At 38.8% G+C, this 21286-nt stretch overlaps 1 protein-coding gene across 4 annotated transcripts in view; it reads left to right on the forward strand.

The window, feature by feature from the left end:
- ITSN1 (intersectin 1) overlaps positions 1 to 21286 on the forward strand; it is a 106523-nt gene that overhangs the window by 15125 nt on the left and 70112 nt on the right. For 2 of the 4 annotated variants that reach the window (XM_042456443.1, XM_042456446.1), the window contains exons 6-10: positions 6445 to 6538; positions 12408 to 12508; positions 18222 to 18285; positions 18987 to 19124; positions 20100 to 20215. In XM_042456443.1, coding sequence (XP_042312377.1) covers positions 6445 to 6538; positions 12408 to 12508; positions 18222 to 18285; positions 18987 to 19124; positions 20100 to 20215 — 513 coding nt within the window. Of the gene's footprint in view, positions 1 to 142; positions 163 to 6444; positions 6539 to 12407; positions 12509 to 18221; positions 18286 to 18986; positions 19125 to 20099; positions 20216 to 21286 lie in introns of those variants that run through there. The other 2 variants (XM_042456445.1, XM_042456444.1) reach the window with 2 other exon arrangements.

The raw sequence follows: 21286 nt of genomic DNA on the forward strand, positions 1-21286 counted from the left end.
ATGACTGCACATGTCTCTGAGACATTACTAGAGAAATCCTTGAAAATAATTTTATGATCACAAGAGACAGTGATTCAGAGTCCTCTCTCTGGACATTCCTAAAGAAAAAGCCTCCAGTCACATGGGAAAACAGCAGACAGTGAGGCATCAGCACTGAAAAAGGTAAACAAACTTAGAAAAGGGTCTTAAAAGGGGGGGAAAGCCCAGAGGTACCTACAAAGAAAGGGTCAAGTCCTTTGCAGCTTAATGTTGACAAACAGTGAAATTTTCACTTTGATCTGTCATCTTGAAAATAGCTGTTCCATGAAGAGGGGAGGAGCTAGACCAGTCAGCAACAAGAACAGCAGAGAGAGACCGGAAGTCATGAGCACAAATTGAGTGTCAGCCCATAGGCTGCAAGGCTCCAGGCAAGGCAAGAGGTAGATGATCAAAGGAATATGTTTTCTCAGTAGAGGTTGAATAGCGAATAGTCAGCCAGTGCCTAGAATACCAGAACAGATTTATCCACACAGTTCTTTATTAATGCAGAATAATAATGCAGATTTCAGGGATTTAATTAAGGAGTCAGTAGCACAAGAAATCCATAAATTAATGAATTCACAAATGCCAGTTCACTGGTAGAAGGAAATTTAATGATTTATAATCATTCATTTAATTTAATTTTAAGAAAGGGCAATGTGTAAGCACAATGTATTCAATGTCTGACAGACCTGATAAATTAATAAAAACATTGAAGACAGATGATAGGAAGGAACACTGTTGGTTACAGCAGTTCCCCTAAGAAGCATGCAGAAGTGTGGGAACAAAAGAGCACAGAGGAAACAGTCAATAATAATAAAAAAACCAAATGCAGGAGATAGGAGGAAGAGTTGGAAAGTTCAGAAACAGAACAGTCTACAGATGGTGAGAAAGGAGAAGATATGGCTTCAGACCCACTGTTTAATGTAGATTATTTGAGACATGTTAAAGAGCATATTGCAGAGATTGGATATGGAGGAAAGTCAACTATTAGAATGTAAAAAGGGGATAGACAGTAAAGAGAGTAGAGCAGCAGCTGTAATGAAAGCACCAGTGCCCAAAGAAATAGAAATTCCTCTACCAGATATGTTCAGAGATTTAATTGATAGGGAGTGGGAATTACCATTGAGTACAAAGAGACATATAGATTGTAGTCAGAAATTATACATGTATAGAAAAAAAAGATATAGCACAGTGATGGAGAACCTGTGGCACGCGTGCCAGAGGTGGCACTCAGAGCCCTCTCTGTGGGCACATGTGCCATCGTCTCAGAGTTGCCAAAATTTACTAGAAAGCCATAGGGACATGGCACTTTGCAATAAATAAATAGGTTTGGGGTTGCAGTTTGGGCACTCGTCCTTGAAAAGGTTCGCCATCACTGATATAGCATACTTACAAGTCCCACTTGCTGATGGCACCATTTCTACACTTTTTTCTCATGCATTAATTCCCAGAAAAGCCAATACGGCCCTTAGAAATGTTGAGCACAGAACTGAGACAGTGCTAAAAAGGGCACATGAAACTTAACTTTGTCAATAAGATCTTCATGATGTCATCCATTTTTGCCAGGCCAGCAGTTTTATAGTTGTGGGAAATATTAGAAGAGCAAGACATCAGTATTCCTCGTATAGGGCTGTAGAGAGGATTCAAAGGGCTCCCCAGTTTGTTGCAGATGCAGGCCATGATTTGGCTACATTTGCAGATAGGAACAGCACAGCAACTACTGTAGTAAAAAGCGCATTCTGATTTTGTCACTAGGATGTGGACCAGAAGTTAAGGACAGATTTAGCTTATATGCTTTTCACTTGAAAACTACTTTTTGGAGAGAAAGATTTACAAAAATACTCAAAGAACAGAGATAAAAAGCAAGTGATGCCTTCAATGAAAGAAAAGACTAGATAGAAAGCAATTTAGAAATTCTTTTTATTCCTTTAGAGAAGGAAAGAATTTTGGAAGGCCAGATAAGTTTAGGTTTGGAAGACCTCAGTGGGGCAGAACAGATTTTAGCCAGAAAAGATAAAGATACCAATACAACAAAAAAGAGACAGGCTAAGCCAATATTGACAGTGTTTTGGTACTGGTGATTGATGGTATCTGCATTTGGTGGCACTTCAGATAGAATGGGAGTTGTAGCTCTTCACCTCTGGCTCTAACTCACCACCTTGTTATGCACCGGCGCTGACCAGTTTTGGCCAGTGGTTAAAGCTTTGCTCTAAAGCAGCAGAGTTTCAGCGAATAGGCTGAAGACCCTGACAAACTCTCCAAGCCTTCTCACTCTTGCTCCACAGAAGTCTTCACACTTCTCCAGGTTCCTGCTGACTCTTGTATCTTGACTCAAGACACCAGACAACTCAGTAGTCTTATATAAAAGATCTACTTTATTCTACTACAGTATATACAATACTCCACAACTATCCAACATCTATCCACTCTACTTCACAACTACCCACAAAATACATTGGGAATCATAACAATTATTATAGCCATAGTAAAACACCACCCACTCTTGTCAGTTTCCACCCAGTGGGCGTGTACATCCATTTTGATTGGTTCTCATAGTTCATCCCATAATTAAATGATTTCATCATTTCACCTTGTCCACTTAACAATTCTCAGGTGTTTTCAATTATCCACTCTACATTTCTGTCCTTGGCATTTAGGACTTGCTAAATTACATTAGCTTTCACACCTGTGTGGCTTCTTAATTGCTTTTGCTGAGTCATACTGACTCTCACATACATGTTTTATTTCTGTCACTGTATATCCCATGTTGCATTTTCCTTAACATGTGGTACCCTTCAGTTACCATTTGAATGACCCAAAGATCTGTTGTTACATCCAAACACAGTTACTGATAGGAGGAAGGCTTCTGTGTTTTCAGTAACTGTGGTTGGATGTAACAACAGATCTTTGGGTCATTCAAATGGTAACTGAAGGGTACCACATTCTATCTGAAGTGCCACCAAAGTGCAGATACCATCAATCACCAGTACCAAAACATTGGACCAAACAGCTAGTTCAGAGAGATAGAGATAGAGATAGAGAGAGAGAGAGAGAGAGAGAGAGAGAGAGAGAGAGAGAGAGCATGAGCATCTTCTGCAGAATAGAGCTATAGAAGTGATGCCCTATTCCCAAAGGTTCAAAGGAGTAATATCTAAATGGATTCATGAAATACCAGAGGTTCAAAATGGAAACTTTACAAAACATCAGGGACAATTTGGACACCAACAATCAGATGACATCATTAGAAGCTTATTTGTACATTCCAATGGTTCCAATATTCAGGAGACATTTATGGTTATAATACCAGAATATACACTGTCAGTTCAGGGCTCTCTTGTTTGCTCTTGCATCTGCACCCACAGTGTTCAAGGTACCTTTGGTGGCATCTCTTTCAGAAAGGAATTAAATTATTTCTTTATTTGGACAATGTATTTCTGAAATCATGGTGCAGGAACAAGATCAAACATTACAATCACTGCAGACATATGGTTTCTTAGTGAATTATGAGAAAAGTCATCTCAAGCTGATGTATTTGGGAATTTTTATAGATAAAACCAAGAGCTATATGTTCTTTTCCAAGACAGAGTACTAAAAAACCAGGAAGGAACCAAAATTAATAAAAACCAAGAGAACCAGAGACTTGATGGAAGTGACAAGAATTTATGGGATTACTAATACCCACAATTCAACTAGTACCTTGGGCAAGACTGTGTACCAGAATGCTACAGCATGTTCTGAGGCCACATCAATTATCAATAGCAACCAATTGCCACTACCTGGTAAAGATAAAGATTTGAAGGAGGATTTCAAATGGTGGATGGTCAATGGTCATTTGAACAGAGAGATTGTAGTCGTAATAACAGATTTGAGCCTGACCACTTGGGGAGCACACTGTGAGGGGAGGTCAGTCCAAGGCACACAATGTGGCATGGACTTGAATCACAGTGCAAATTTCATAGAGCTGATAGCTGTAAGTTTGGCACTCCTCAAATTTGTAAACATAGAGGTTGAAATATGCAAATAGCAATGAACAATATGACAGTGAAGTCATACATTTCAAAACAAGGGAGATCAAGATCGGTACAGCCAATAAGAGAAACGAATTGAATCTTATGCTGGGCAGAAAAAGTAATGGAGTCTCTATCAGCAACATACCTCAAAGGTTCTCTGAATGTGGAGGCTAATTTCCTGAGCAGGAGCAAGCAGGATGGATGAAATTTATGGAATTGACATTGAAAGGAGACATTTGAATCAACAAGGCTATGCAGATGCTGTTATGGAGACCATGCTAGCCTCAAGAAGGTCTTCCATACATAGAATATGCAATGCTATATGGAAAGTATTTGTTGCCTGGTGTTGCTTGCATAATACTGATATAAACAAGGAACAAGGTAACAGTCATAATATTCTGGAAATTCTTCAGGAAGTTGAAAAGAGGTTAAGACTGAATAAGCAGAAGAGGCAGGTGGTGGTTTTAACAACCATGTTTAAGCATTAGGCTTTATCCTTACACCTGCATGTGTGAAGGTTTCTCAGGAGAGCAATTTTGGAAGCCCTACCAAGTGTACATAGATTTTTCAATATGGAATCTGAATTTGGTATTGAATAAGTAGACACCACCGCCATTTGAAGCATTGAGAGAAGATTCATTGACCATATTCACTTTTAAAGTCCTTTTTCTGGTACTCATAGTTCAGCAAGGTATATATTAGAATTGGTGGCTATATCAATACATCCCCAGTGTTGTCATAGATATGTTTGTGTGTGCAGTCGTGTGGACCGGGGGGGGTGTCGCCTGATGGGGTAGTACACCCTGGGGGTGGCGGCTGCCTTCTGGATCCCGGGCAGCCATGGCGGCGTGGAACTCGGAGGGCTGGGGGGGGGGGGCTGCTTAAAGAGCTAAGCATGACCCACTTTGCTGCTGCAGTGCCAGTCTAAACACCATTGCAGTGAGGGGGAGTACCCTATTGGCTCCACCTTCAGAAGTCCTGACCTCATGTCAGGTGACACCCTGGGTGGGGATGCCATTGTACATCCCTACTTGTGTAAGTGGGATTGAGAAAAGCTAAAAAATTGGATCCATCATTCCTACCAAAGTACAGATTGAATAGAGGACTGTTCCAATCCATTAATTTGCCAAGTTTTGCCCAAATCTGATTCATGACCTAGACATTATTTTTCTTGTTCAATTCTAGGTCTTTAGGTAACAAAGCTTCTAAGTTGATTCTCACAAACGATCCCAAGATCTCAAAATGTATGGCCACATTTGATACATTCTATGTCAACCAGTGCTGCCTACGTTGTATCAGCATCATTAGAGGATGTATGTAATGTAACTGGTTGGAAAGAGCCTTCAATATTTATATGACATTACAGAATAAAAAAATATAACTTGGCATAAGTGCTTTTGGTTGGAGAGTGCTACAATTTGTAAGATAGTTAGGGCAGACTTTTCCCTTCTCGAAGTAGGATAGCTTTGGTGCATCCCAACTTTATGGATTGTTTATATGTGCCATCTAGAGAATGAGAGATTGGTACTTACTATGAGAATTCATTCTTGGATGGCTCATATAAGCAATCCACTCCCATCAGGCTGCATTTATATAATAGTAATTAATATAATAAATAAATATGAATAAATGAATAAATACATTAGATTAGACATACATAACCAGCAAATTTGAAGTTAGATATTTAGGAGGCTTTGGAACGAAACTGAAGTTGAAGGCACAGGAATCAGCTGTATTAACGAGGGGAAATCTAAGTCTGAGATGATTGCAGCATTCACTGGCACGAGGGGAATAACTCAACTTTCTAGATTGCATATCCAAGATGTCCAAGAATGGCTCTTCAATCTCTCATTTTAGATTTTTTTTTGTCCTAAGCCTTTGTTTTCTAATGCTGAGATACTTTAGAATAGCAATAGTTTGTCACTTAAGAAAAATGGTGTGAGGTCTGTGCCATCTTATCTATAGCAGCCCATAGCTGTACCTTATTTATTTTTTTACATTGTTTATGTTTTACAAAGTAGGGAAGTATACTAATGATTTATATATGTTATTGTTTAAAATGCTGTAAATTAGAAATTCAAAGTAAAATAGCACCTGTTTTGGCAGTTAGCTTTTGTATCTTCATCTATGTTTTAGCCTAACCTAATATTTTCTGTTGTTTTTATTTTTATCTCCTAGCTTTCCTTTTTTATTATTATTTGTTGGTTGGTTAGAGTTTTTAATATTTTTCTTATAAGCAACAGTGAGGCCTTTTATAACAAAAGGCATCATAATAATCTGAAAATTAATTTTGTAAATAACACCTTGCATACTGTATTGGTAACTTCAGTTTGAAGTACTGTACAATATAAACTATTTTCATGTACTTGAGATTCAATTTAACTGATCTTAAAACACAACTGTTTTGTTTCAGCCACGTTGCCAAAGAGTTCTTCCTTCAGTAGATCTGGTGCAGGCTCACAATTAAATGCAAAATTGCAAAAGGCACAATCATTTGATGTGGCTGGGTAAGTATGGTTCTGTCGCTGTTTAGACACAAATATTCTTATTCAATCCAAGAAAGGGACTTGTAAATTAGGGATGTGATTTTGTCATATAGTAGTATACACTGGTCCCCCGGGTTACGAAATACCCAGGTTACGAAATTTTCGGGATACGAATAAATCCCATAGGGATTTATTGTTTCGGCTTACGAAGGTTTTTTCGGGTTACGAAAAAACCTCGGCGCTATTTAGCATGAAATCAATCTTGTTGAAAAGCATGTTTGTGTGTAAGTATAATTGTTTATAATCTCATTTCATATTGTATGGTCTCGTTTTCTTCTGTGTTATGCCTATATAACTCAAAGAAGAGCATGCATATAAGAGAAGAGTTTTCAATGTAAGTGACAAGATGAGGATATTGTCTAGAACAATGATTAGTAAACTCCGGCCTTCCAAGTTTGGACTTTGGTTCCCAGAATCCCATACCATTGGGCAAAATGGCTGAGGCTTCTGGGAGCTGAAGTTCAAAACACCTGGAGGACCAAGTCTGGGAACTGTTAGTCTAGAAAAACAACTCTTTCTAAATTGTAATTGTAAACCTTCATAGAGGTGGTTTTGGCAGGATACAATGTATACTCCTTGGTGTGCATTTTGCCATCTTACTAGTACTGAATTTCTTCAGTCAAGCCCCACACCAGAGGTCACACTGGAGGAGCTAGACATCCCTAGAGAGAACACTTCCCTAGGCATTTGTAGGTCTTCCAGAGCAATTCTATGATCAATGTCTGCCAGATATTGACAAAAGAGTTGCTTTGGAGGATTCCTAGAGAGGTATTCCCTCAGGTAAAAAAAATAGGTTTTTTCCCACTTTCACAGAGGTACTGTGCTCCTAACCCCAGTGAATGTGGAGGGCTCACAGTATTTGATCCTCAGACTTTTTTTTTTTTTTTAAAAAATCATTAATTGGTTTATTCAGGTATTAATTAATTACTTTCCTACCTTGTATGTTTGAACTCCATAGATTGTGTGAGTCATACTGATATTATTTCTTCACTTCAAAATGTTAGTTATTTAGGTTGTTAGGATTTGTTAGAGGGCAAGGTACTCTTTTTCTTTTGGATTGAAAGATTAGGACTAGGGGAAATGCATCGCATAGGTCTGTTGCCTTGTTATTTTAAGCAGTCTGCTGCTTCATGAATTTTAGAAGCAAAAGCAGAAGAAGAATGATAAAAAACCAGCAATGGAAAGAGGGGAGGTGTTGGTTGGTGTGCTCATTAGGAAGCTCTCAGAGTCACAGTCATGTCAGAATATCAAATTTTCAGGACCTGAAGGATAATATCCATAACCCCTCCACCTGGCATTAGTAGCCTATATGGAATACAGTATAGAGTATTTCTCTGTGGTATACAGGGAGGGGAATATTGTGACTCTCTTCAGTACTCGTCTTCTAAATTTTGTTTGTTTTATTTTCTGCTCTTAATTATTATTTGAGGTGAGCAGCAATGAACTGGGCACATAAGAGAACATTTTGATTCCTTCCTGAAACTTTCTTACAAATATTTCCCTTGTGAAACACAGATTGACAACAAATGAATATGTATGAATAGCATTTTATATGAAAGCATTATAATGCAAGGTTAAACGATGTAAACAAACAAGGATAGTTGACTATCATCTTCCGCAGGTTTACCATCTGCAAACTGGAAATCCACAGATGGCTCTGCCCTGTACCCTCCAATGGCAATGTATCCACGTGGCCATGCCAATGCAGTCATGCACAATTCGCGCTGCCATTGGAAAGAAAATAATAATAATAATAATAATAATAATAATAATAATAATAATAATAATAGGATTTATTTATATGCCGCCCAATCACTGGGAATCCGGGCGGCTTATAACAGAGGGGATAATAGATGGTTCCCTGCCCTTAGGCTTACAATCTAAAAAGACATGACACAAAAGGAGAAGGGAATGGTGGGGGGGGGAGGGGATCAGGTCCAGCATTCTTCTCTAAGGCCTGGACCAAGGCAGATGGACTGGAGGGAGGGCTCTTCTTCAGGCTAGCCCTGATGGAGCTGGGCCTGCCTGGTCAACTCCCTCATAGGCCAGAAGATGACAGTTATGGAGGGTGGAGTCTTCTTTCAGGCTAGCCCTGATGGAGCTGGGCCCACCTGGTCATCTCCCTCCCTCGCAGGCCAGAAGATGACAATTATGGAGGGAGGAGTCTCTTCTTCCAGGCTAGCCCTGATAGAGCTGGGCCTGCCTGGTCATCTCCCTCCCTCGCAGGCCGGAAGATTACAATTATGGAGGGAGGAGTCTTTTCTTCCAGGCTAGCCCTGATGGAGCTAGGCCTGCCTGGTCATCTCCCTCCCTCGCAGGCTGGAAGATGACAGTTATGGAGGGAGGAGTCTCTTCTTCCAGGCTAGCCCTTGAAGTCTCACTGATTTGTATCTGCAGAGAGGTCCAGAAGAGAACCCCTGCAGATATGAAGAGCCAACTGTATTAAGATAAGATGGGTGCAAAGGATAGTGGGATTCTTGATTATTTTAAGTGGAGTTCCACTAATTGAACTTTATTCCATTCTAAAATTTGCTCTGTCCCACAAAGCAAGGATTTCCTCCCTTCCCTGTCTCTTTCATTATGGTGCTATTGTCTCATTTCTTTTTCATTAGATGTACTGTAGTTGTGGCAACAAAGGGCCCAAAAAGACAGGCCAAAATAAAGCTGGTTCGGGTCACTTTGGATTTAGGCTGTTTAAATGATGCAAGCATCCTAAGAGGCTGGAAGCTGCGCCAAAGCCATGCTCCAGTCCTAAGGACTGGAACGCAGCTTTGGCGCAGCTTCTGGCCTCTTAAGATGCACGTGTCATTTAAACAGCATACCTCTAAAGTGACCCAAAGCAGCTTTATTTTGGCCTGTCTGTTCAGGCCCAAAGTTTCCCGAGTTCTTGGCATTTTGTCCGCTATTCAGAATTTTAATCCTTAAAATGCAACAAAGGTTTTGTATGCTGTAGTGTAGTGGTAACAGGGAGCTTGAATTTTGGAGAAAAATTATATAGTTTTTAAAGCTACACCGCAAGTGCAGATTAAAACAAATTGCTCTGTGCTAGAAGTTTCTTAAAATGGATGAAATAGGGAAATTAAGGAATAGCAATGGTGACATTTTCCACTATCAGTAAATTCAAGCAGTTTTTAACTTCCAAGAAATTCTGGGTACAGGGGGTGGGTGGGTGGGTGGCTGGATGTGCCTTCACTTCACCCATTGACTTATGATGCTTTTGGTGAATTATGCAGACTTGTGTTTGTGGAGTAATTTCAGTTTCATAAAGCTTCAGCCTTTGGTAAGGAAACAAAAATATTAAATATTAAAGAAATGTCAAAGTCAAACCTGTTAGGGTCTAGCTTTAAATTAGCAGAATAGCAGAAATGAACCATTGTCTAACTATGCTTTCCAAAAACTGAGACTAACTCCAAAAAATAACAAACACGTAGTTTGTAGTTTAAAATAAAAGTTTACATAAAAGCTATGCCCTAATCTAGCTAGTTCAGGAAAAAATAATCTCACTATCTTTCTAAAGAAAGTTGAGTGAGAACAGGAAGATGGAAACACAACAGCTCAGTGAAAAATGTTTTTAGCGAGAATGCCTGTTAGTTTCAAAGGAGGAGTGACCTAAGTCACACGGTTAGAAAGAGAGAGGGAGAGAGAGAGAGAGAGAGAGAGAGAGAGGAATTTGCATGCAGGAAATCTCTATCCATCTAAGGAGGGGGCAAGTGCATGGAAAAATCTTCCAACAGTGTTATTCTGGATTCAAGCCAGGACTGCATTAGTAGCTATGATGAATAATATTAGTTTGGAGACAGATTGGGCAGTTGGTTCTTCAAGAAATCTCAACATCTTTGATAAAGTCCATTGCATCTTCTTTTAGAGATTTAATGACTAATACCACAGTTTTGTGTTTGTAAGGCTAAGCCACAAAAAGTTGTCCAACTTTGTCTCTGGTCTGGCTGCTAATATGATTTTGGGCAGAATTCAGTTTTATGGAATGTGAAATAAAGGACAGAGACCCAACTAATTTAGGAGCTGCTTTCTTTGTTGTTAATTTCCCCATTCATTAAGACCAGTTGCGTAAATTCAGCTTTGTGTACCATATTTTCCAGCGTACAAGATGACTTTTTGACCCTCTAAAATTGGGTCAAAAGCCGGGGGCCGTCTTGTACACCGGATGCGCTTGCTCAGCTGTCAGCTTCTCAGGCCTGCGGAGACCTGGGGAGCCAGCAGCCCCGCGCCGGTTTCTAAGGGGCCTTTGGAGGCCCTTTAGAAGCCGGCGCGCACGTGCACGGACAGCTGCCGGCTTCCATGGAATAGGGGTAGCCTTATACGGTGACTATATCCTAAACTCTATTTTTTTATAATAAAAGTTGGGGGTCGTCTTATACGCCCGGTCATCTTATACGCTGGAAAATACAGTACTTTGGCATTGGAGAAGCTAGAACAACAGCAAACTAGAGCATTGTTTGGTAGCGACACTGGCTGGCTTAGTTCTGACAAGATACCAAGCCATGAATGAGGAAGTTCTGCTACAGTTTGGCATGGTCAGTTTTGACTAACCGTGATTTGCAGTCATCTGGCAAATCAACATGTTTTGAAGTGTGTTTCCACGCCAGAATTCCAGTAAAAGTCATTAATGTCTAAAGTAACAAAGTATACTGCACCACAGAAATTGGAGGGCTGACTAATGGGAAAACAGTCAGCCAATCATAGTTTGGTATGATCTCTAAACTGAAGAATGGAATTCTTACATGTCTGAAACTGGTACCTATTTTTAAATATCAAGTTTTTTTCACTTTTAATATATGTTTTTTTGTTAACTGGCATTTCTGGATGCTGTTCTAGCAGTATTGTGATTGTATGACACGTTGATATTTAAGAGTGTGATATTACTGTATACTGTGTAGCATTGCTAATAGGAGAAAAGTGCTGTATGACTTTATTAAACAAAGTTTTAAAAGTCAGAAGGAATAGAAGGCAAATCAAAGTTTGATGAAGAATAGTTATGTGTACTGTATTAAGAGAATATTCCATCTTTGCAGAGAGGTTAATTGAAACAAAATGTCATTGGCATAATGCTAAAAGTATAACAAAAGAATATTTATTTAGTCAGTACAATTATAAGTGACAAATTAATTTTCTTCATTTCGTAGTCACACATTGAGTGATGTTAAAAATTTAAATAATCTGTGTAACATTGTCTTTTTTTAAAAAAATAAATAAAGATGACCATGAATTAGAACTTTGATTGCTTGGAACAGTTCTTTATTTCATGTTCTGTCATTTTTTTTTGTTATTTTTTTTGTTTTTTATTTATATACCGCTATTCCAAAGATCATAGCGGTGAACAGCAAGTAAGCTAATTAGCAAGTAAGCTAATTTGCCCCCAACAGTCTGGGTACTCATTTTAGCGACCTCGGAAGGATGCAAGCCTGAGTCGAGCTTGGGCCCTTTTGCTGGTCTTGAACTCGCAACCTTGTGGTTTCGTGGGGGGAGCTGATATTTTTCCCCAAATGGATACCTGGGACTTGAAGGTGTATTGCCCCACAGTCCAAACATTTTAATAAAGTCTTCTATTTGTTTGTTGTCTAGAGTAGCCAAAACAAAGATGTAAACTCAAATGAATGGAACTGCCCAACAGTCTGGGTACTCATTTTAGCGACCTCGGAAGGATGCAAGCCTGAGTCGAGCTTGGGCCCTTTTCCTGGTCTTGAACTCGCAACCTTGTGGTTTTGAGTGAATGGCTGCAGTACAGGCATTTAACCACTGCGCCACCAGGGCTCCTGTTTGATATGATGGAATGAATGATAATGGGATAATTGTCTCTGTTTCATTGTTCCAGTGCTTCTCCAGCAGCAGAATGGGCTGTTCCTCAATCATCACGACTGAAATATAGGCAGCTATTCAATAGCCATGATAAAACAATGAGTGGACACTTAACAGGTATTCAGTAATGTTTTTGTTTTAAAAAATAATTTTTAAAATATAGGGTTTTGTGAACTCTGTGAATTACAGTGTTTAAAAGGACATCACAGATACACACTCCATCAGCCTCAGAGGAGGGCAATGGCAAACCCTAGCTGAACAAATCTTGCCAAGAAAATGCTGTTATAGGATCGCCATAAATTGGAAACAACTTGAAGGCACACAACAACAATACGACATGTACAATACTATTGTTAGAAAGACAGGTCCATCAGTGGGGTACTAGATGCAATTGCTAAATGGACCTTCAGGATCAGGAGCTCTATAACTCTCAGCACCAATTGCTAAGGGAAAAATGGTAGTGGAAGCTTTGGTCTTTATGGTATACAGTGAACCAGCATTTAATCATCCACTATCAGAAATAGGATGCTGCACTAAATGGACGCTTGTATTAAAGTTGATTTATATAGCTCCATAAGTTTTACACGGCGCTTTACATAGTCATCAAACAAGATATAGATAACAACCTGCCTACGGCATGCAACCTAACAAAGCAACAAAATTATAAAATAACGACTTAACATTAAAATAACTGTAAAACCGTAGGCTATAAAAATAATACATACTAATACATACTTATCTAACAGTCAAAAATCAAGCTGTAAGCTGAAAAGCTTCTCTAAACAAAGTCATCTTTAGTTCGGACTTAAACTTAACTAAGAAAGTGATCATCCGCACATGTTTGGGAAGAAGATTCCAGGAGTGAGGAGCGACAAGAGGAAAAGGGCAAATCCAGGCTGGGTCAGGAACCCTGAGTCCTGGAATGTAAAACCCAATTGTACTGATTTTGTAGGGCTCTTATATTTCTAAAGAAGACTAAGGAGCGTTACAGACCGCCGCTTTGCGGTGGTCTGCCGGCGCTGCTGTTTGCTCCGCGAGGGAGCCGCAGCAGCCAAACCGTGCAACTCCCTCGCGGAGCAAAAAAAGAGCTCCAAAATGGAGCTCTTCCTGCGGCGCGGTTTATGACGCCATGAGGCGCCATAGCGCACTCGTGGTGTCATAAGCGCCGCGCAACGTGCGAATGCACAGCTTCCGCTACGTCAAATGGCGGCGGCCGTTGGGAACGGCGCGTATTGACTACGTACTAGGGTTAGGGGGGTGCGGAAGCACCGCCCCTTCCTAAACCTAATATGTAGCCAATACGTATTTATGGCGGTTTGTAACCCGCCGTAGTATCTGACTTCAGAGATCTCCAGATAGAATCGAGCTCTGGCATCAGTTAAACTAGGTTGATTACCTATTGAATTATTTTACATACATGTTGAACATTTTTACTGAAATATTTGTAGTCTTACTTTTCATTTTTTTTTTAAAAAAAATATATTAAGGCAATGTAATGTGAAGGCTTTCATGGGCGGCATCCATAGTTTTTGTGGTTTTTTCAGGCTATGTGGCCATGTTCTAGCAGAGTTTTCTCTGATGCTTCGCCAGCATCTGTGGCTGCATCAGAGATGCCAGCCACAGATGCTGGCGAAACGTCAGAAAGAAACTCTGCTAGAACATGGCCACATAGCCCGAAAAACCCACAAAAAAACTATTATTAAGGCAGTTTGCAGACATTTTTAAAAATATCATCTACATTTCTCTCTCTTTTTATAAACTAACACATATACTCTGATTGCAGATTAAAAGATAGTTGCATTATCATTAGCCTCAGTGACCTTTGTAGGAGCCTTGGCAAAAGAATGCATCCCATTTCCTCATTGTCACTGTTAGTATAACAGAACCAAGAATACCATTGTTTGTATAACAGAACCAAAACCATGTGTATTGCTCTCAAAATGTACAGACTAGTTCAGCACAGAGAAAATGGGGGAGTTGTTATTGTACTTCTAAAAAATAGACTTCTAAAAAATAGAATTATTGATGTGCCAAGCCTCCCGAATCAATAACAAGTCACGTCAATGTACAAAGACCATTAATTTTTTCTGATCTTTGTGTAAATGCAGTTAACTGCTCATTTTCCTTTTCTATCATTTTTACTATTAAAACTGTTGGACCTCTGCAGTACTTCATATCCTTTGTGTATAAGAATTTTTAATATGTGCAATACATCACTGACGTTAAAAGGCCTCTTGCCAAATAAGACTGTGCAGAATTCCATATACCTGTTATTTATCAAAAGATGATGAGCTGCATTCCTGCAAGATGGCTTGTGATAATTCTCAAATTACGTTTGTGATGTAGGGCAAGCTTTTGTGACTTTAACCATCTTGACAGAGAGTCTCTTGCCACTTACCACAATTGACGAGTGTCTACTTACTTTCAAAGTGGTATTTCTCATTGCCATTACCTCTGCAAGATGGGCATGCAAACTGACAGCTTAACATTTAGCATTATCATTTTTAGTGTTTCATCAGGATAAGGTAGTCTACTTAATGGACATTGCCTTCTTATCAACAGTTATTTTCCAGTTCCATCTCAGTGAGGACAGTTTTACCTACCATCTATCTGAATCCTTTGACTAATGTGGAAAATTCCCTCCATTGCCTCAATGTCCATAGAGCTCTTTTTGTTGTTTAATTAAATTTTTATTGAATTAAAAAACATAAACGTGTGTTACAATACATTACATAACATACAATTGTTACATAACATTACACAGACATCCTCCCCCTCACTCCTGTCCCCCCCCCCAAAAAAAACAAGAGACAAAACATAATTCAGGACAAAACAAACAAACAAAACGAAACATAACTTCCTGAACTCCAAAAGAAGTCATATCATGTTGTATCATTCAGCCAGTCCTTATCAGTCTTATGGTTACGGGCCTTATAAAGTAAGGTAACAATAATCCAACCTTTTTCTTTTTAGGTTTAAATACATTATACTCTTATGTATAAACCATATATTCCCCAACACCTTCAGTCTGTTTATCTTTCAGATATTGTTGCAAGAGGTCCTAAATTCTTTTATTTTTGTCCCAATCTTTTGACCTGTTATCAGACAAGATAACTTGTCTAATTGCACCATATCAGATAGTTTAAACAACCAATCCTCTATTCCTGGACTAACTGAAGTTTTCCATAGACCTCTTGTTTTTTAATACAGTTTACTCCAGGGTTCTGTTAATCCTACCAGACTCTTTCACTGTTATGGTGGACCCAAAAAAGGCCACCCAGTTTCTTCTCAAATACGATTGAAGTGGGTTGTCAAAACCATATTTTCTTATGAACTTGCTAAACAACCTATCCCACCTGGCTTGAGAGCACACTCAGAAAAAGTGGTTGTAACATCAGCAGCACTTGGTTAGAGTTCCTCTTCTTGATTTATGCAAGATGGCAACATGGTCAGAACCATTGACATTCATCCAGCACTACAGACTTGATGCAGGACCAGAGCAGAAACTCGTTTTGGTTGTGATGTCTTGTCTTATGTTGTCCAGTGACCTGCCCACCATCCTCTAGGAAGCTTCATGTTCACCCATTTGGGTGAGGCACAGAGACTACAAAGAACAGGTTGCTTACTGAGTACTGTGACTCTTTGAGTGCTCAACTGTGCCCTCACACACACTCAGCTCTGGAAGGTTCTGAATTGACTTTCTGTGCAAATACAAGAACCCTGTATGTGAGGTTCTAGATGACCACTCTAAGAACCACAGTAAGTGACTTGTTCATATACATGTTGCCAGCAAATGTTTGAACATTCTGTAGAAGCTGCATAGTATATTTGTGTTTTTATTATTACTTTTATTACAGTCTATAGACCCATCAATACAAACAACAACAAACAAAATTTGTACTGTATCAGATAGGATACAATTTAACATTCCATAAACACACCAAAATCGACATATTCAATAAAAACATTTGAGATACTCTCAAATAGTAGTCCCTAAACTGCGTCCTTTAAGAGATTTTGGATTTCAGCTCCCAAAAGCCTCAGCTGTGTGGGCCAGTAATCTGGGATCTGGGAGCTTAAGTCCAAAATTGATTAAAGAGCACAGTTTGGGGACCACTGCTCCAGATGGAAGCTCTAAAAGGAGTTTACTTCTCTCTAATCTTAATTTTCAAAGACAGCAACTAGGCACCTGACAGGATGACATTAGAACATCTATTATCCAACTGCACTTTAACATTAAACTCATCAGATTGGCCAGGCAGATGGCTTAATAGAGGAGAGATCAACTATTTGTGAGCTTGGTTATAAAAAACAAAGATAATAAAATATATGACAGTTTCTACTCCCAGTGAACTACATTGTCAACATTTTGAGGAGTGTGGTAACCCAACATACTTAACATAAAGCAGTTCTGAAGGGAAAGCATTACATCTGGCCTTATCCAGTAATTAGGATCAGTCAAGTTATTTATACAGTTTGCCAGAAGAAAAGATCCTATGTAATGGATATTCAAAGCACTAGGTGAGCATAAAGAAAGGGAATAAGCCCAAATATTGTGAAATGCAATATCCCAGAGTCTTTATTTAACTAGTTTTAACACTGTATCATAACTTAGGTTAATGAGCAAAGATGATGAAAGACCAATTGTGGCCACTTTTGGGGCTCTGTATTTGGACCATCTGTTAGTGTAGTTACCCATCGCAAGGTAAGCAGGCTTTTGCCACCATTGAAAACAATAACTGAGCCAAAACATTTTAGCAGTCATCCATGCCCAAGTTGGAACTGTCTCCAGTTTCAAGCATTTCAACAGGGTCAGAAACACATCTGGGATATGAAGTATAGATTTTAAGAATCTGGCATGGAAGTTATAATTGCATTATAAACCTTAATAGCAGAAATAATCTCTTTTGTAAAAATACAAACAAACAAAAACTTAAAACAACTGATTTACAGCCTAAGACTTAACTAATAGCTGCTGATCTACGGAGGTCCACAAAATCTTATGATAGAAGACAAGCCCGAGGTATTGGAAACTTCTGACTTGTTCTAAGAAACAACTATTTAAACTCCATCTACACAGAGAAAAATTTCTTTCAAAAATAAGGACCTTAGATTTAGCAAAAATTAATTTTAAGTTGGTTCTTTGAAAATTTCCCTAACAAATGTTTGAGCCCTATTCTAGATCTTTAAAGCATTGCACTATCATCTGCATAAAGCAGGGTGGGGATTTTTCTGTCATTTTGTTTGGGCACATGACCATTTTTGTTCTTCAATATGTCTTCACAATCATTCACATAAAGGGTGAACAGAGTTGGTGCAAGAATGCACCATGGATATGACTCCTGAAAGTTGTCCCTGTAAACCACATCTTATTCCAAGCTGACTATAATTATAAAGTGCCCTAATTAGGCTGAAACGTTTGGTATCTAGGAATCAAATGTCACCATTGAATGCATAGGTTATAGCTGTGTGCTATCAGTACAAAAGAATAAACTTGCACAATAACATATATAGACATTCAGGTAGGCATTTTAAAAATATACAGGAAAAAGTACTTGCATTCAAAGCGCTAAATGCTATATAAATCTGCGTTCATAAAATTCGGTTGATAGGATTCGGAAGCATATGAGAGTTCTGATTAGAGGTGGAGGGTAGTAATGGCATGTTTTTGGTAGAATTTAAAAGATTCTTTCCTGATGGCTTTTAGGTCCAATACTTAGTTATGCTGCAAATAAGTTAGGTAAGATTGTCACACAAACAACAAACAATTCATATATTGAAAAATTAATACAGTCATTGTTATATGTGCTAATGTTTCCATTTTATTTAGGTCCACAAGCAAGAACTATCCTTATGCAATCAAGTTTACCACAAGCTCAGTTGGCCACAATATGGTGAGCATTTGTTGTATTCAGGTATAAGAGCTGCTTGCATTATCTCCATTTTTTTGACCCTCTTTGCTTCATTATCACATTTTCAAGTATATTTATTTCTATTATTAAAGCAGAAGGCATGAATACAGTTCAGAGTATAATTTGTAATGCTAGGTCTTCTAAAAGAATGCCAAGTATTAGAATGTTCCTATGCATTAGAAATACCATTCTCTTAACTGCAGCAAAGCATTTTCATATTAACTGTCTTCCAAAGGGTATCCTGTCCCTGGAAATAAATAGTAGATGATCACCCACCATGTTTCCTTTTTTAAAAAGAATTATAATTCAAATATCTACATAGTGATAGGGAGACGTTGATATGGAGAAAGAATATATAATAAAAGTTACCAAAACATGCACGAACACCCTATTGCTCATAAGAAAATAATTTCTTTTTGTGAAAGGAAATATTTTTCCTGAAAGGGAAGGGGTGGGTCAAAGTCGCCAACCCATTAGAATTGGGTGTCTGATTACTTCTTCATCTGCCTTCTTCGCTCCACACTCTCACATTCTGAGAGAATGTGAGAGTGTTCAGGGTTAGTCCAGTTGATCAAAGAACAGACATATAGATTGTCCCCTGTTTCCTTCTCCTGTCCTTGAAAGTAAGAAGGGTGGTGGGAGCACAGGAAATAAAAATTTTACTTGCATCTTTTTCCCAATAGGAATCTTTCAGACATTGATCAGGATGGAAAGCTGACAGCAGAAGAGTTTATTTTGGCTATGCATCTAATAGATATGGCTATGTCGGGACAGCCATTGCCACCTGTGTTATCTCCAGAATATATTCCTCCTTCATTTAGGTAAAAGTATTACAATTTTAATTTTGATCCTGAAGTTTATGACTGGTTAGATAGAGATCTGTATTTTTGTTTTTATTGATTTTTAAAAGACTGTGTAGAAAAAATATGATATGTATTTATATTTATTAAATTACTGAATTTATGCTTCACCCTTTTACCAAAATGGAATATGATCTCTTGTTTATCTTACACATAAAAAGTGCCATGTCCCTTTATTGTATTTTTAAATTGTTATATTCAAGGATGTAATATCAGATTGTTATCTGTCCTAAAGTTATTATTAATCACTTTAGAGTGAACATAATATTTGTTTTTTTTAAAAAAATGTGGCTTAAAGTAACTGACTATGTGTACAAAACACTGCTTGTCCTTAGCCATGATTATAATAATAATGGCAAGCTTTCTGATTTGTCATAGCATTACAAATACTTTTGCAGTAGTGCTGTGCAACTTCATAATGTATGCATTAGATAGCAACTTAGTATCACAAAGGAAAGTGGCTCAAAAAACAAATAGCTAGCTGGATACAGAGAGTTATATGAATTAGCCCTTTCTTTTGATTTGTTATAGCACATGGACGATGTAAGTATCATTTAATGCTAGAAAAATAGAAATGTTTTTTGTAGTTTAGCATTGATGTTGAATTTAATTTATTGTAATATGATTGATTCACATATTTTCCTGCCCTTGTTAAGGAATCAAATGGTAATTTATACATGTAATGTCACCAGCAGAGTGTTACCTCAAAACTCATTGCATTGTAAGTTGAACCACCAAATTTAGACACTTAGATATGATTTAATTAATTAGGAACCAGGTGATATACACTTGCATGTGAATTGTCATATGTTTGATTTCCAAGGTAGACTTTCTATACAACAAACTAGGGAACAATATAGTAATATTTGAACTAATAACAGTAGTGCTGCATGCATACACACATTTTAACCTATCACGGCTTCTCCTTACTAACAGAAGAGTTCGTTCTGGCAGTGGCATTTCTGTTACCAGTTCAGTTTCAGTAGACCAAAGGTTACCAGAAGAACCAGTGTTAGAAGAAGAGCAGCAGCAGTTGGAAAAGAAATTGCCTGGTGAGTTAAACGGTAAATGAGTATGGTTGCAACTTGCGTTTTGAGGAGATCCAAAAAAAACAAAAACAAGTTATTATTTGAAATTCTCATTATAAGGCAGGGACAAGCAACTATGGAAAGCAGGGGTCCATGTTAGATCCTCCAAGAGATCTCAAGGGGCTGCCACCCCCCTGCAGAAAATAACCTGAAACCCCTTTTTTTTTGTGCCCAAATATATTCTAGGAGACCTGGGGACATTTTTGTAATATGTCTGCAGTCCACTGGGCTAGTTCAGTTGTTGTTGTTGTTGCTATGTGCCTTCAATTCATTTACCACTTCAGGTGGCCCAAAGGTAAACCTATCATGGAGTTTTCTGGAGCTAAGAATGTATGAGTCACCCAGTGGGTTTCCATGATGAGCAGGAAATTGAATCCTGCTCTCTAGTTATAGCCGAACAAGCTACTACACCAGGCTGGATATTTGTGCAGTTGTTTTTTAGTAACAGGGAGTTACCAGATGTTATTTTAGGATCACTTCCTGTTTTAGGAATATGCTGCTCCTGCACTTAAAATGGCCCCAGGAGCACAAATATGGGGAATTTTTTCCCATGCCCCAGGTATTTTGAAACTCTGGCGACTAGCATGCAACATCTGGGTCACACTCTGCCCACCTGTGGCATAAAGGATATGCTTAAAGAATAGTATGTGGCTCCATAACATCTGATTTTGATGAATTGCATCAATTGTTTTCTCTTCAGTGTGTTGTGGTCACTATAAAGGTGTATTGTAGACAAATGAAAAAATTTACATACCGTATTTTCCGGCGTATAAGGCGACTCTTGAAGTCTGCCTTAAGCGCTGGAATTATACCCCAGAGACAGGCGAAAGGCCACCTCCCTGTCTCTGGGGTCCTTGTCGGGTCCTCTCCCAGCCAGCCGGCACTCACGCCAGCTGGAGGGGGCCTCTCTGGAGGCCTGAGAGGATCCTCTGCGGCCGCCATTTTTTTTCAAAAGGCGGCGGCGGGGAAGCGGCTTCAGAGCCAGCCAGGCCAAGGCAAAGAGCCGGCCCCTTACTTCTCCGCGCCGCCGCCGAG

The sequence above is a fragment of the Sceloporus undulatus genome, chromosome 3 (assembly GCF_019175285.1).
Source record: "Sceloporus undulatus isolate JIND9_A2432 ecotype Alabama chromosome 3, SceUnd_v1.1, whole genome shotgun sequence".
Taxonomy (NCBI): Eukaryota; Metazoa; Chordata; class Lepidosauria; order Squamata; family Phrynosomatidae; genus Sceloporus; species Sceloporus undulatus.